The following is a 15,346-nucleotide window of genomic DNA, read 5'->3' as shown; positions in this document are numbered from 1 at the left end:
TGACATATCAAATGTAGCTTTCAATTGGACTTTGAAATCTGCAATTACTTCCTCATTTGATCCGTTGAGCAGCATGTCATCTACATAAAGAATGATGACCAAAATATCCCCCCCATCCTTCCTGATGTAGAGGGTGCTCTCAGTTGGACTATTGTGCAGCCCCTTGCTGGTTAGAAAGGCATCAATTTTTGCATACCATGCACGTGGGGCTTGTTTGAGCCCATAAAAAGCTTTATTCAGCTTGCATACCTGATGTGCATTTCCTGAAATTTCAAAGCCCAGAGGTTGTTTAACATAAACCTCTTCCAATAAGTCTCCATTAAGGAAAGCTGTTTTAATGTCCAACTGATGAACATTCCATTCAAAATTTGCAGCCATTGCTATAACTGACCTGATGGTGGTCATCCTGGATGTAGGAGCAAAAGTTTCCTTATAATCTATGCCCTTTTTCTGAGCATATCCTTTTGCAACCAGCCTTGCCTTGTACCGATCAATGGACCCATCTGGCTTTCTTTTGACTTTCAAAACCCAACGTGTACCTATGGCATTCTTACCTAGTGGCAAATCCACGACATCCCAAGTCTGATTTTTATGAATGGACTGCAATTCATCGTGCATGGCATTCATCCAATGCACATTATCCTTTGCTTCTTCAAATGTCTCAAGTTCTTCCACATCAAGAAGAGTACCTACATAAGCTGATTCAACTGAAAGAGCCCCCCCTGTGTGCCTTACTGCACTATGAGTCCTGCCAGGCAATGGAGCCTCAAGCTTACTCTTCCTGAGAGTCTGAAGCAATCGATTCGGGACTGTTTTGGCTGCGTGTATCTCTTGAATTTCTTGCCTGACAACTTCATCCACACCCTGAGGTTGTACTAAATCAGCTTGGGGCTGAATCTATACATGTGGATCTGGCGAGGTTGCTGTAAATTTTCAGCAGGGGAACCAAATGCTATAGGAAGCATCCCCTCAAACACATTATCTGAAGAGGCTGGAATCTGAAATTCAGCATGTGTATGTGCAGAATTTTCAGAGAATATAACATCTCTACTAACAAAAATCTTGCGTGTAGCAAGATTGTAGAGACGATAGCCTTTGCTTTGTGAACTATATCCCACAAAAATGCATTTGAGTGCCTTATCTGACAACTTGTGTCTGAACTCCACAGGCACGTGGGCATATGCAACACAACCAAAAAATCAGAAATGGTCCACTAAAGGCTTTCTCCCATGCCATGCCTCATAAGGAGTGATTGCCTTCAAAGCCTTTGTAGGAGCCCGATTTAAAATATAGTTGGCACACATGAGGCCTTCTAGCCAAAACCTGTGAGGCAACTTCTTACTTGTGAACATGCATCTATCCATTTCCATGGCGGTGCGATTCTTCCGCTCAGCTTTGCCATTCTGTTGAGGTGTAAGCCTCACTGTAAGCAGATGCATGATGCCTTTTTCTTTCAAAAATGTCTCAAATTCATGAGACATATACTCCTCCCCTCGATCTGTTCTAAGTGTCTGCACCTTGAGTCCTGTCTCATTCTCAACCATAGCCACATAGTGTTTGAAATGCATAAACACTTCAGATTTTGCTTTGAGACCATAGACCCAAGTGTAGTTGGTAAAGGCATCTATGAATGTAACAAAATAGAGATAACCCCCAAAAGCAGGTGTCCTCATGGGACCACAGACATCACTGTGAATAAGCTGTAACTTCCGTGTAGCTTTCACTGCACCATTCTTTTTGAAGGGAAGTCTATGCATTTTGCCAAGAATGCAGCCTTCACATGCATGAGGAGGAGGCGACTCCAAAGGAGGCAATGCATCACACATATCATGCCTCTGAAGTGTCATTAAGCTGCCATAGCTCATGTGCCCATACCTGGCATGCCATAACTCCGCATTGGTTCGCAATATCTTGGTTGGCAGACATCTTTGGGATTATGTCAATGGAGATGAAGCAAGACCAGATACAGCGACTACACCTGTCACTCCTACAGCTGGAGGCAGGGGTAGAGGTACAAATGCAGCACAAGTTGTTGGAGCAGCCGCTCCAGGAGCTCCCACAGCAGAGCAGAAAAGATGGGACTCTAGAGATGCACAAGCTCTTTCAGTAATTTCTCTTTCTGTCAGAGGTTCATTATACCTCATATTCGGTCATGCAAGACATCAAAGGCAGCTTGGGAGATACTAGAGAGTATGTTTGCAGCAAGAAATGATGCCAAGGTTTCCTCTCTGAAGCGAGAACTTTCCCATACACATATGGAGGAGGGAGATTCCAGGAACACAAAGCTTCAGGACCTCAGGGAACAATTGCTGAATATTGATGAAGTCATTCCGGATTCAGAGATGATCACCACCACTTTGAACTCTCTTCCTGAGTCCTATCTTGTTTTCCACACCTTGCTGAATTTGTCATTGAGGGGGGGCAGCAATCCTCTCTCCTTTCACGAGTTGGTAGGACTTCTGTTGCAGGAGGAACAAACTCGCAGAAATATGGCAACCAGGGCTGGCGAGCATGCTATGCTCTCCAAGTTCAAGCCCAAGGGTAAAGGGCAGCAAAAGCCACATGCAAATCAGCCCAGCATAAAGCTGATTCTAGACAACCTTCTTATAAGGCAAAGGGTGATACAAATAAGCAGAAAAAGAAGGGCATATGTCATTATTGCAAGAAGCCAGGTCATTATATTGGAGAGTGCAAGAAGCGCATAGCCAAAGAGAAGAAAAGGGATTCCGGTATGGCTGTGTCAGATGCATCAGTTCCACATTCTCATGATGGAGGAGATGTTGCAGCCAACTTTGTTGAAGAGCACTATGCCTTTCTGTCTTGCACTTCAGATTTTTCAGTGGGTAGTTCTGATATTACAGCCACTAATGATGATGACCCATATGCTTTCTTGACTTGCAGTTATGATCCTTCAAAGGATGGATGCTCTTTTAGCGTTGATGAGACACTTCATACTTGGTATTTTGACAGTGGTGCTTCAAAGCACATCACTTCCAAGAAGAGTCTGTTTGTAACTCTGCATTCTTCACCCACCAAGAAGAAGGTAACTTGTGCGAATAATTCTTCTTATTCAGTATGTGGAGTGGGAGATGATCCTTCAAAGGATGAATGCTCTTTTAGCGTTGATGAGACACTTCATACTTGGTATTTTGACAATGGTGCTTCAAAGCACATCACTTCCAAAAAGAGTCTGTTTGTAACTCTGCATTCTTCACCCACCAAGAAGAAGGTAACTTGTGCGAATAATTCTTCTTATTCAGTGTGTGGAGTGGGAGACATTATTCTCACATCCACTGATGGCACAGATTTCAGAATTTCAGATGTTCTCTATGTGCCCGGGATAAAGAAGAATTTACTTTTAGTCTCCTCACTCAATAGAGGAGGATTTCAGGTTGTTTTTTATGATGACAAGTGTGCGGTTAGAGACAAAGAGAATGACTATGCTTTAATGTTGTCTGGCACTTTGTATCGGGTCTTTTTCAGCTTGATCTATATGAAAAAAGATCCCATCTTGCATTATCAGTTAACACTCCCTCTTTCCATTCCCCCCCTCCCGCCTCTCCCTCTTGGTCGCAGCAGCAGTTTACCTTGTTTGTTTTTTGGGGATCTTAATCCTGGTGGTGATCATTTGGTCTAGCAGAGGGACTCGTATGGCAACTTCCTCAAGTCCCACAGCCATTCGGATATCCCTCTCCCCAGAGGACAAGCAGCAGGTCCAAATTGCACTTCAGTCTTTGCAGGACAAAGCGTCGGTGGGCCCTATCATAGGCCTCACACCTACGAGGAACCAGATTAGAGATTGGATCCAAGTAAGTTTTGACGCCAGAGGGTGACCACATCCCACGAGGTGACCATCTTTAAGAGAGGTGTCTTTCCTCTCCAATTGCACTCCCCCAATATCACCAAGACCTTGTGGAGCAAAGACTGATTTTCCTTGGCCCACATCTAGTTTTCTTCATTCCGTGGTACCATCGCTTCACGGCATGGATTTTATGCACCATGTGCCACACTTTCCAGTGACCCTCGGGATCCCTTTTGAAGGAATATCACTCCATTTTGGCTTCTTCTATCAAAGGGTGTTTTGGACAGTGCTAGAGTGTCTGCCCATAGCAGCCTCAATTTGGCAGATGATGGGGTTCCTCGACTCTCAGTGATAGCAGACAACCTAGATTCCTTGCCCGAGGAGGTATTTCTCGAGACCTTGAATGGGGGCTCATTCCATCAAAGGGTCAAGGTTTCAAGACTCCCAAGGTAGTGCCTTTGATGTAGACAGATGGGTTGACAAAACCTTATCCTTCACTAACCATAGTTAGTGAACTAACTGTGGTTAGGGGGGAAAACCTCTAAAGAGGGAAAAGTGCCCCTAACCTACTTATTACATTACATTGGTCACTGCTAGAATATAATAATAATTCTAACATGGAGGTTAGCATCTTCTGATGTACCATGTTAGGTTAGGTCAGAGAGAGCACCTTTGTTGTGGGTGTGCCTGTCCCTTGTGAGAGTAGTGTAGAGTAGGGCTGAGGGCAGATCTGCATATGTGTTGGCCCCACCTGAGGGTTGTCAGTACAGCCGCATGCAGATGTACTAGGGGGGATTGTGTGGCTGTTGGGCCTGCTTGTTCCATGTGGTAGCCCCGGTAGAGGCGCCTTGGTCAAGCCCGTGTGGGGGGCCTGTGTGGCCACCTTATAGAGCTGCAGACCTGACCCTTGGAGGCCATTAATAGGCAGAAGTGGGCCTACATGCTGGTCGGCCACCTAGGCTGCCAGTTGGCCTATTTGAGGCAGGGGGGTCAGCCCCTTATAGTGCTGTGTGTCCAGCCTTTCATAGGGCAGATCAGGGTGGCCCATATAGGCCAGGAGTCGAGCCTCTAGAGGCTGTCAGTGGGCCCGTCCAGAGCAGGGGGTCGGCCTGCTGTACCAAGCAACTAGGGGAGGGGGGGGGGGGGGATATATAGGCCCCCCCTCTCACTTGTTGATCATCTCACTAGAGCATCACTTCTATCTTTCGGTGGAGGTTTTCCCCAGCAGTTCAAGGGGGGTTTTGGCTAAGATACCTTGCAATCTCTCTTTGTCTCTCTCTCTTTCCTTTCTGTTCAGTTTGTGTCTAGTTTGGTTTGCTCTCTCCTTTTCTGTTCAATTCCGCTGCACTTGTCACATGGTACCAGAGCCACAACTGGCTCGAGAGACCCAAGACGTGGAGGGAGCCTGAGGCCAGAAAACTGAGGGGAGTTTTAGGGCTGCTGTTCGGAGGTGTTCTTGAGGAGTAGTGTGCAGAGGTGTGGACAGTTCTGGCGTCAAGGAAGGTGTGCTGTCCTTGAAAAGTGTTTTCAGATCAAAAGGAGGTGTTTTCGACAGACAAGGCAGTGAAGGTGTGAAGGTACCTAGGCCCCAAGCCTCTTCACTATCTTCTCCAGGCCTCTCTTCTCTTTCTCTGTCGACACCCTTCTCTACCTTCTTTCCCATCCACCCTCTCTTCTCAGTTCCACTCTATGCACTCCAACATGACGACCCTGGTTGAGATGGCGAAGAGCAAGGTTAAAATACCCGTGTTACCCACCTTCCTTCTCGACCGTCAATTGGATGGACTCAATTACGGTGTGTGGCTGGTCATGATGGAGTCCGTGTTGCAGTCTTCATATTGGTGGGAGTAGTCAGCCCTGATCCTCGTGCAAAGAATCTAGGAATCCTGCAACAGACCATGTCTCAACTGTGGGACCGAGCCAATGCGAGGGTAAGGTCATTCATATTCCTATGTTGTACTCATTGGATGATTAATCACGCAAAGCATATGACGGTGGCCAAAAGTATCTAAGAACATTTGGTGTTCTTGTACAACAGAGCCTCTCCCATGAAGAGGGTCTCTTTGGAAGTATAGATGAGGAGGTTGGATCCCATGAAGGCTTCATCGATGTGGGAGCACATCAACACGTTACAGGAACTTTAGCGAGAGATTCTCCCGTAGGGAAGCAGATATCAACCGAGGACATGACCAAAACATTGTTGCCCACTGTCTTCTTAGTACTCTGCATTCTATTCGTCCTTGACTACTAGTGGAAGGACGAATACATTGACCTAGGAGGAATTGGTACCCATGGTGCACAACCAAGAGGAGAGATTTATGAATCCTTCTCGGGACACACTCAAAGGCTTTGTTAGTTGCATAGAAGGGAAGGAAGAAGATGATAGCTTAAGTAGTAAAGGCTTCACATACGTGTAACTGTTGTGGCAAGAAAGGTCACTATTGGCAACTTTGTGCTCCAGAAACAATGGGCATCCAACTGCTCACAAATCTACAATGTTTGGATTCCCACACTTACAAATCCATTTGACCCATCCAAATCTCCAACAGCTCATAAGACAATACCTGCAGGAGAACACAAGGAAACCCCCTCTGGATCTTCCTGGTCATAAGGTCCAAACAAATACAAACTGGTATATATATTGCCACCTGAGTCAGCGGGAACAACTCCTCGTGGCTCGAGGTCGTGCCTAATAGCCTGCCTCAAACAAGGATTCCTTCACCACTGCACCTCGTGACGGCCACAGAAGCTTCCTTCTGCTCACTAGTGCTCTTACCGATCTTCTAAAGACACGGAGAGGGGCCAGAGGGGCTGTATAGCTTCATGATACAATAGCCCATGCAGGGAAGTAGACCTTGCACCGATGGCAGTATCAGTTGGATTGTTATACCAGTTCCGTACCAGACCAGAGGAGTGTTGCCTAGCAGCTGAGGCTTGCGAGCAGCAGTAGCAGGTTTTCCATTAATCTTGCTGAGACGTTTCGTGCTAAGAGGGGGATTCGACAGTATCTGTGGTGGTCTTTAGCGACCACTTCACATGACGTATTCCTTCAGTTGTTCCGACGGCACACCCAGCTCCCTGGAGATCATGTTACATCAAGGACCGGGGTGTTGGAGTTAGCATCTCCTAATGTACCATGGTTAGGTTAGGTTAGGTCACACAGAAGGCCTTTGTTGTGGGTGTGCCTGCCCCCTATGAGGGTAGTATAGAGTAGGGCTGAGGACAGATCTACCTATATGGTGGCCCCACCTGAGGGTAGTCAGTATGTCTGCATGCATAGTTCAAAGAAACGTTTCAATACTTGAAAACGTGAAACGTTTCAAAACGTTTTGAACGTTTAAAAAAACAGGGGGCATGTCAAAAGTTCAGTTTGTATATTTGGGTCTTAATAAATGCAAATTTTATGCCCTGCATACATACAGTATGCTGAAGCTATGCAAACTAAGCTTAAAAATCACAAAATGCCTTCATACAATGCCTATAAAGCCCAATGATTTGGAAGTACTCTAGTCTGTAAGTTGTTACTCGCTAGTTGTTACAAAGGACTAGAAATAGTTTAAATTAGAGTGTGAGATTTGAACTTTAGAAACTAGTAATATAGAGACTAAAATCTAGATTCCAAAGTTTAAATTTCAAACTTTTAACTAAATTTTACTGAAATAGTAATATCTTTATTTAGGTTAGTACAGGTAAAGGGACTCCACGTTTCATTGGTAATGAAACGTTTCGTTACCAATGAAACGTGTTTCATTGTGAATATGCTGCATGCGGATGGATCAGGAGAAGATTGCATGGTTGGTGGGCCTGCTTGTTCCCGCGTGGCAGCCAGGGTGGAGGCGCTTTCATCAGGCCCCTGTGGAGGGCCTGTGTGGCCACCTCATGGAGCTGTAGACCCACCCCTTGGAGGCCATTTACAGGTAGAAGTGGGCCGACATGCTGCTCGGCCACCTAGGCTGCCAGCTGGCCTGTTTGGGGCAAAGGGGTCTGCCCCTTATAGGACTGTGTGTCCAGCCTTTTCATAGGGCAGATCAGGGCGGCCCATATAGGGCAGGAGTCGGCCCTCTACGGGTAAGATGTGGTTCACATGTGCATCACATGTGCATGTATGTGTCTTTCCGCGACGTTTTCGTACATTGGCACGGTCTTTTCTGTTCAGTTCTGCTGCACTTCTCACAATCACACACACACACATTTTTTGTAGAGCAGTTGCATCAAGAAAGCATTTACATTCATAGCTGTCTCAGAGTTGGGCAGCTACTACTCACAACTGAGAACAGTAATAAAAAACTTCCAAACACCTAAGCCTCAGGAAGATCTCCAAAGGAATGAGCATCCTGCACACACACACACACTTTTTTTTTTTTAAATTGAAATCCATGTCTTTCTATATTACAAGAAGCAGTCCCAAAAGAGGGAACACACACACACACACATACATATATGATCAAAAAAATACAACACATAGTGCAATCATTCATAAGGTTGAAAACCATAAAGCCATCATGCATAGCAAGGGACTAGCTATATTATATGTATATGTATATATACATGTGTGTGTGTGGGAGTGGGGGGGGAAGGGGGGGGAGGGTGTCCTACAGTGAGATTTTCTCTTGATGTATTATAGCTCTCCCTTTCTGGGATAGCTTCTTTGTAATATAATGACTCAAAGATTCCACCCAAAAAAAAAAGTGTGTACATATTCACACATATATGATCAATCCAGGAACATGCCCAAACTCATCCTCGAAAAACACAAGACATAAAGCAATCACTCATAAGGTTGAAAACCACAAACGCAATCACATATTGCAAGAGACTAGCTATATTATATGTATATGTATATATAGATGTGTGTGTGTGTGTGTGTTTTGGGGGGGGGGGATACATATACACACATATACATGTATATGTATATGTATATGTACATATGTATACACACACACACATTTACAAAACTGAACTGAAGGGAGAGAAAGAAACAAGAGAGACTGCAAGGGATCTCAGGCAAAACCCCTGAACTGCAAGGGCAAAACCTTTAATAAAAGATGCACAAAATGTTCCACACTGAGATGAACAACAAGTCAAGGAGAGGGCCTATATATAGGCAGCCTACCCTCCCCTTGTCGGCTGGTCTATCAGGCCAACCAGCAGGGCTAGGTGGGCCCACCCGCCCTACTGCATAGGGCCGACCTCCTACTGCACATGGGGGCTGGCACACAGCCCTATAAAGGGCTGATCCCTTGCCCCAAACAGCCAGGCTGAGGGCTCCAATGGAGCCAACCCCTTTTGCCGTATCATGGGCTGCCATGCAGCCATATAGGGGCTTGACCCCCCTGCCTATAGGCCGACCAGCATGCCTAGGTGGCCGACCAACAGGTTGGTCCACCTCTACCTATAAGGGCCTCCAAAGGGGCAGGTCTGCAGCTCGAAGGGTAGCCAACCGGACCCTCCCCTGGCCATCATAAGCACCTCCACATGGACTGCCACACGGCTGCATATATGCTTGCAAGGGTACCCGGATGGCCACGCAATCCCCAAGTGGGACCCAAACCCCTACTCTACACTACCCTCACAAGGGGCAGGCACATCCACGACAAGGCCGACACTCATGCCCTATCCTAACCATGGTACATCAGGAGATGCTGACCTTCAACATATAACCATATACATATACATATACACACATGCTTGCGTGCGTGCATGTGTGTGTGTGTGTGTGTGCATGCGCGTGTGTGTGACCTGTTGCCCGAATACCTCTAGGCAATGAGCCTGGATCCTGAGAAGCAGGCTGCATAGCAGACGCTGGCCTTCCTAATTGGTCATTGCTGATCTATATCACTCTCAAGAAAAATATATAGATTGTTCTTTTCTCTAGAATAGAGATATGAGGCATATTCATAGATATATATGCATAGGACATACAAATATACATATATTCATTCTTTCTTTCTTTCTTACCTTGCATTAAGCTTAAAGAAAGTACCGAGAAAGCATAACGTTGTTGAAACATGTAAGTTGCAACTCAAAGCTCGTCATGGAAGCTCTTACCCGAGGAAAAACACATAATTTCCTGTCAAATTGTCGACGTTTTTTGTTCTTTGTAAAAGAACCAACTGTGGCAAAATGGCGACTGCTTCAAGGTACAATGAAAACGTCCACAGCACCTTATCAATCATGAAATAAAATGTCTTAGTAGACCAAAGTAAATTGTTACATTTGAGCACAGTTTCACCTACCAAATTGAATGCTACCAATGTTCTTGTGCAGCTTGTTTTCTGGTGTTCTTTTGAAAGATTAATGCATCCTAATGCTTCAAATCACGGAGCTCATTTCTTTTATCATTAAACATTGAAATGTTTGGATTGCGTACACTTAGGATTCCCTTGTTATAAACAGAATTGCCTTGAAATGGAGAAGAATTAGACAAACAAAAGGCACCCATGACACCTCCACTCCCCATAGTATATTCGTGAGATTCCTTCCTCCACAGCATAAGTTCAATGCGTTATTACTTAAGACGTCTACTCCTATGAAATATGATACGAAGTTCAGCTTTTCTCGAAAGTGAACATGATACAAAATGAAAAAGTGATATTGCCTTTTTTAGCAATATGGGCTATAGTGAAAGAACCATATAAACACTAAGAAATTCATCTAATCTAGAGATGAAAGGAACTCCTAGAGAGATTATCGAGTGGTCTTGAGCAAACAAATAGGCTACAACAAGCCCATTCTGCTATACCATTGCTTTGAGGCCTGCAAAGGAAGGAGATCCCCTTATTTGGAAAACATTGTCTACCACAATGTCATTCCTCTCTATGTGAGAGGATTCACCATTGCATGTGATGCACACAAAAGCAGAAGCAATCCTTCACCGATAATATTTTATTCAAGAGAGATAGACAAAAGAAGAAAGAAGATCTATACAAACAAAGCCCAGTCAGGCTAAAATTGACTCTCCACCACAAGTACAATTTCTGGTAACCACGTTCTCCCCTACTGGATGTCAATAGCCTTCCTTGCACAACTCAGGAAAAGAAAGAAAGAAACTCTATTAACGTCCACAGGAGACCAGAGGTCTATGGGAAAATAGGAAAAAACATTCAGTACATCAGCTTAGGGAGGGCACATGGCAGCTCCCAAGGAGTGCCGAAGCAACTCCATTTATTTAGAGTACCTAGACTATGTTCTAAGATCATACATATCATCAGCCATACATCATTTTTAGACTGAGAGTCTTTTGGTTTGGATTTAAACTCCTTGATAAGTGCTATTCCACCACAGTAAACTGCCCACTTTCCATCTTTCCTGGCAGCTTTAACCTTAGCTAATTCCGCTGCTTTATCTTTCAGCTGGGCTCTTGTGAGTTCCTCGGCTATCCATAGTTTAGTTCCTTTCAACTTGTAAGACTGTCTGAGGACTTTAAGCCGTATATCATCTTCTTCATTAGGATTTTTGGTCTTATCATCTTCATCTGCTGTCCAACCAATGTTAGGCAAAGCTGCCTGGACCTGTGCTAAAGTATCATCAAAGGAATCCTCCACCTTGTACCATCCGTCTAGAAGCCCCCAATTGTGATTTTTAGTGCATTGTCCTGTCTGGCTTCATGTTCTTTGATCTCTTCCTGGATACAGTTTTATTCACCTTTGCTTCAACCTCTACGGTGACCTCTTGCTTGGCTGTCTGTACCTCATTTTGAACCAAATCTTTGACAAGTAGAAATTAATTGAGGAGTAGAGGGGGAAGCATTGCAAGACTTGACAGCCTCATCTATTACTGCTTGCTTACCAGGACCTTCAAGAATCTGAATCCTGGTTATTGCATCCGCTAGTTGTAGTCTCAAATGTCGCACCTCGGCCTGTAACAATAAAATCTGTTCATGATACCCAATAATAGGTCAGTCGGAAAGACCTCCTCATTCATAAACACATGCATACAGAGAGGGTGTTCGAGCTGCCACAGTGGCATATATGGCCCTGCTGTGCGGGGCTGTTAGGGGGTTTTGGAGGAAGAGGAAGCTAGGTTGGGCCCCAATCCTTGCTGACCATTTCTCCTGCCACCCCAGGCTGAACTAACCCCCTAGGTGAGTTGGGGGTTCAGCCCAACTAGGGGTGTATTCTTCAAAGACAAACCGACTAGCCTGTTGAGGAGCTTCTGGAGCGGCTTGAGACAAGGAGCTAGCCTGCGTGGGCTAGAGGTAGGCCCGCACACATTGGGCCTCTGCTGGTTGAGCCGGCACTAGTTGGCCTACAAAGCAGGTACGGCAAGGGGAGTATGGCTATAGGGCGAGCAAGTACGACGATGATGAGTTACATTCATAGATGACTTTACCAACTACACTTGGGTTTATGGTCTCAAGGCGAAATCAGAAGTGTTTATGCATTTCAAACACTTTGTGGCTATGGTTGAAAATGAGACAGGACTCAAGGTGCAAACACTTCGCACAGATCGAGGAGGGGAGTACATGTCTCATGAATTTGAGACATTTCTGAAAGAAAAAGGTATTATGCATCAGCTTGCAGTGAGGCTTACGCCTCAACAGAATGGCAAAGCTGTGCGGAAGAATCGCACCACCATGGAAATGGATAGATGCATGCTCACAAGTAAGAAGTTGCCTCACAGGTTTTGGCTGGAAGGCCTCATGTGTGCCAACTATATTTTAAATCGGGCTCCTACAAAGGCTTTGAAGACAATTACTCCCTATGAAGCATGGCATGGGAGAAAGCCTTCAGTGGACCACTTCAGAGTTTTTGGTTGTGTTGCATATGCCCACGTGCCTGTGGAGTTCAGACACAAGTTGTCAGATAAGGCACTAAAATGCATTTTTGTGGGATATAGTTTACAAAGCAAAGGCTATCGTCTCTACAATCCTGCTACACGCAAGATTTTTGTCAGAAGAGATGTCATATTCTCTGAAAATTCTGCACATACAAATGCTGAATTTCAGATTCCGGCCTCTTTAGATGATGTGTTTGAGGGGATGCTTCCTATAGCATTTGGTTCCCCCGCTGAAAATCAGAATTTACAGCAACCTCCGCCAGCTCCACAAGTACAAATTCAGCCCCCAGCTGAGTTGGTACAACCTCAGGGTGTGGATGAAGTTGTCCGGCAAGAAATTCAAGAGATACACGCAGCCAAAACAGTCCCGCATTGGTTGCTTCAGACTCTCAGGGAGAGTAGGCTTGAAGCTCCATTGCCTGGCAGAACTCGTAGTGCAGTAAGGCACATGGAGGGAGCTCATTCAGTTGAATCAGCTTATGCAAGTACTCTTCTTGATGAGGAGGAGCCTGAGACATTTGAAGAAGCAAAAGATAATGTGCATTGGATGAATGCCATTCACGATGAGTTGCAGTCCATTCATAAAAATCAAACTTGGGATGTTGTGGATTTGTCACCAGGTAAGAATGCCATAGGTACACGGTGGGTTTTCAAAGTCAAAAGAAAACCAAATGGGTCCATTGATCGGTACAAGGCAAGGCTGGTTGCAAAAGGATATGCTCAGAAAAAGGGCATAGATTATGAGGAGACTTTTGCTCCTACATCCAAGATGACAACCATTAGGTCGGTTATAGCCATGGCTGCAAATTTTGAATGGAATGTTCATCAGTTGGACATTAAAGCAGCTTTCCTTAATGGAGACTTGTTGGAAGAGGTTTATGTCAAACAACCTCCGGGCTTTCAAATTTCAGAAAATGCACTTCAGGTATGCAAGCTGAATAAAGCTTTATATGGGCGTATGGCACAGCTAACGGGCATCAGTTTATTGTCATGTTCGATATGGGGAGTTCAGAAGATGCCATCTCCCCTCAGCTTGCCAAGACAGTGGGGTGCACCTTGGTGCCTCACGAGCTTGCAGTGGATGGGTTTCACGCTCGGCTTGCGCACACACATCACGCATAAGGCCATCCAGTTCACTTTTTCAGTCCAGAAGGCCATGTTTACGCGGGATTTTATATTGACTCCTTTGATGGGGTGCGACATGATCCTCGGGATTCAGTGGTTTCGTGAGCATGTTCCAACGCCTGATTGGCGGCAGGACACCTTCACGATTGTGGAAGGTTTACCTGAGCCCGCCGTGATACGCGGTGATCGGAGCATACCAGGGATTCCATTAATCTCTCATATTCAAGCAGGTCGCGCCGTCCGCAAGGGTGCCATGTGCGCACTTGTCTATGTCCAATGCCAGATCACTGCAGTTCAAGCCGCTCCTCCGATGGGGCAAGCAATGGAAAAGTATAATGGTATGGCAGTTGATATTTTGAAATCATACTGTCATGATGTTCAAGGAAAGTGGGAGCAGTTTCTTCCGCTTGTGCAGGCCATTTTGAACGATACCTATTCTTCGAGTATTAGTCGCACACCTTATGAAGCGGCGTTTGGACGGCGATTTATCTCACTCCTCACCCGGATGGTGTCTCCATCTCTTGAAGCCAACAAAACCACGGAATCCATGGCAGAGATTACGGAGCCCGTGAAAAGCCGCATCGCCAAAGCTCAAGCATCGTATACACGCCAAGCTAATAAATCCATACGAGATGTCCAGTATAAAGAGGGTCAATGGGTGTATTTACACATTATCAAGCAACGATTGAAGCAGGTGGGCAAGCGATGCCCTAAGCTGTCCTTCAGGAGCTTCGGACCATTCCCTATTATTCAAAAGATCAACGATGTCTCAATGAAGTTACACCTACCAGACAGTTGGACTATGCACAACGTGTTCCATGTAGCTTGGTTGAAGCCATATTTTGGGCCTCCTCTTTCAGAGATTTCCGACGAGCAACAACCTGAAGTTCTTGATGAAGCCGAAGTTTTGCAGCCAGGACAGATCCTTCTTCATAAATTCAAGCATGGCTCAGGACGCAGGATCCGGGAGTTTTACACCAAGTTCCAGGATCGAGGTACCCATGAAGCAATGTGGTTGGACGAAGATTTTTTCCAGGAGTTTCCCCAGATATTGGCGGACTACTTGGAAGCAATGAACCTACTGCCAAGTTAAGGAGGAGGGAATGTCACATGCACCCCTGCACTTGGGTGCAAGGTGACACACTGGCTACATCGACAAGTGTATTATAATTCCCAGATAGGAGATTTTGTCGTATGTTGTGACCCCTTTGTGAGCCCTTGTCCAGGGACAGTCGGGCACAAGCTACGTAGGTCAGTCTCTCAGCCTTAGGTCAAGTCAGTAGTCAGTTCTTGTTCACTAGTACCCACTGGAGAACAGTAGGTTAAGTGTTTCCATCTTATAGTTTAGGTCTTAGCCTCCCTTTAGGGTCCCCAAAGGCTGGACAGGTAAGCAGGGAAGGCAGCCTGCAAAGGCTGCCCAAAAACTCCCCTGGAAAATGAGCCAGGGAGGGCTTTTTATAGGCTGGTTGTAGGCCAGCCAGTCTGTAAAACAGACTGAGTCAGTCTGTTTACAGACTGGAATGGCTCAGTCCAGCCCTATAAAAGGGCCCCTTGGCTGCCCTGTTTTCTCATTCAGTTTGCTCCTGCCTTCAGTCCTCCTACAGCTCCACTTCAGCCTCCTGTGCAGCCCCTAAGATCCTC

The 15,346-nt window shown here is 45.6% G+C and overlaps 1 protein-coding gene across 2 annotated transcripts in view; it reads right to left on the bottom strand.

Annotated features, from left to right (window-relative positions):
* The window catches only part of LOC147889791 (ER lumen protein-retaining receptor B-like), a 71,881-nt gene that overhangs the window by 35,410 nt on the left and 21,125 nt on the right, over positions 1–15,346 (bottom strand). Inside the window, exons 3-4 of one of the 2 annotated variants that reach the window (XM_087391463.1) lie at positions 9,851–9,966; positions 8,068–8,136 (exon numbers count right to left, since the gene is read on the bottom strand). In XM_087391463.1, coding sequence (XP_087247589.1) covers positions 8,068–8,136; positions 9,851–9,966 — 185 coding nt within the window. The remainder of the gene's footprint in view (positions 1–8,067; positions 8,137–9,850; positions 9,967–15,346) is intronic. The other variant, XM_087391464.1, reaches the window with a different exon arrangement.

Source organism: Dipteris shenzhenensis, chromosome 20 (assembly GCF_047967505.1).
Source record: "Dipteris shenzhenensis isolate YYH24624 ecotype China chromosome 20, Dip_SZ_1.0, whole genome shotgun sequence".
NCBI classification, from domain to species: domain Eukaryota; kingdom Viridiplantae; phylum Streptophyta; class Polypodiopsida; order Gleicheniales; family Dipteridaceae; genus Dipteris; species Dipteris shenzhenensis.
This window is presented reverse-complemented; position numbering and strand designations above follow the sequence as displayed.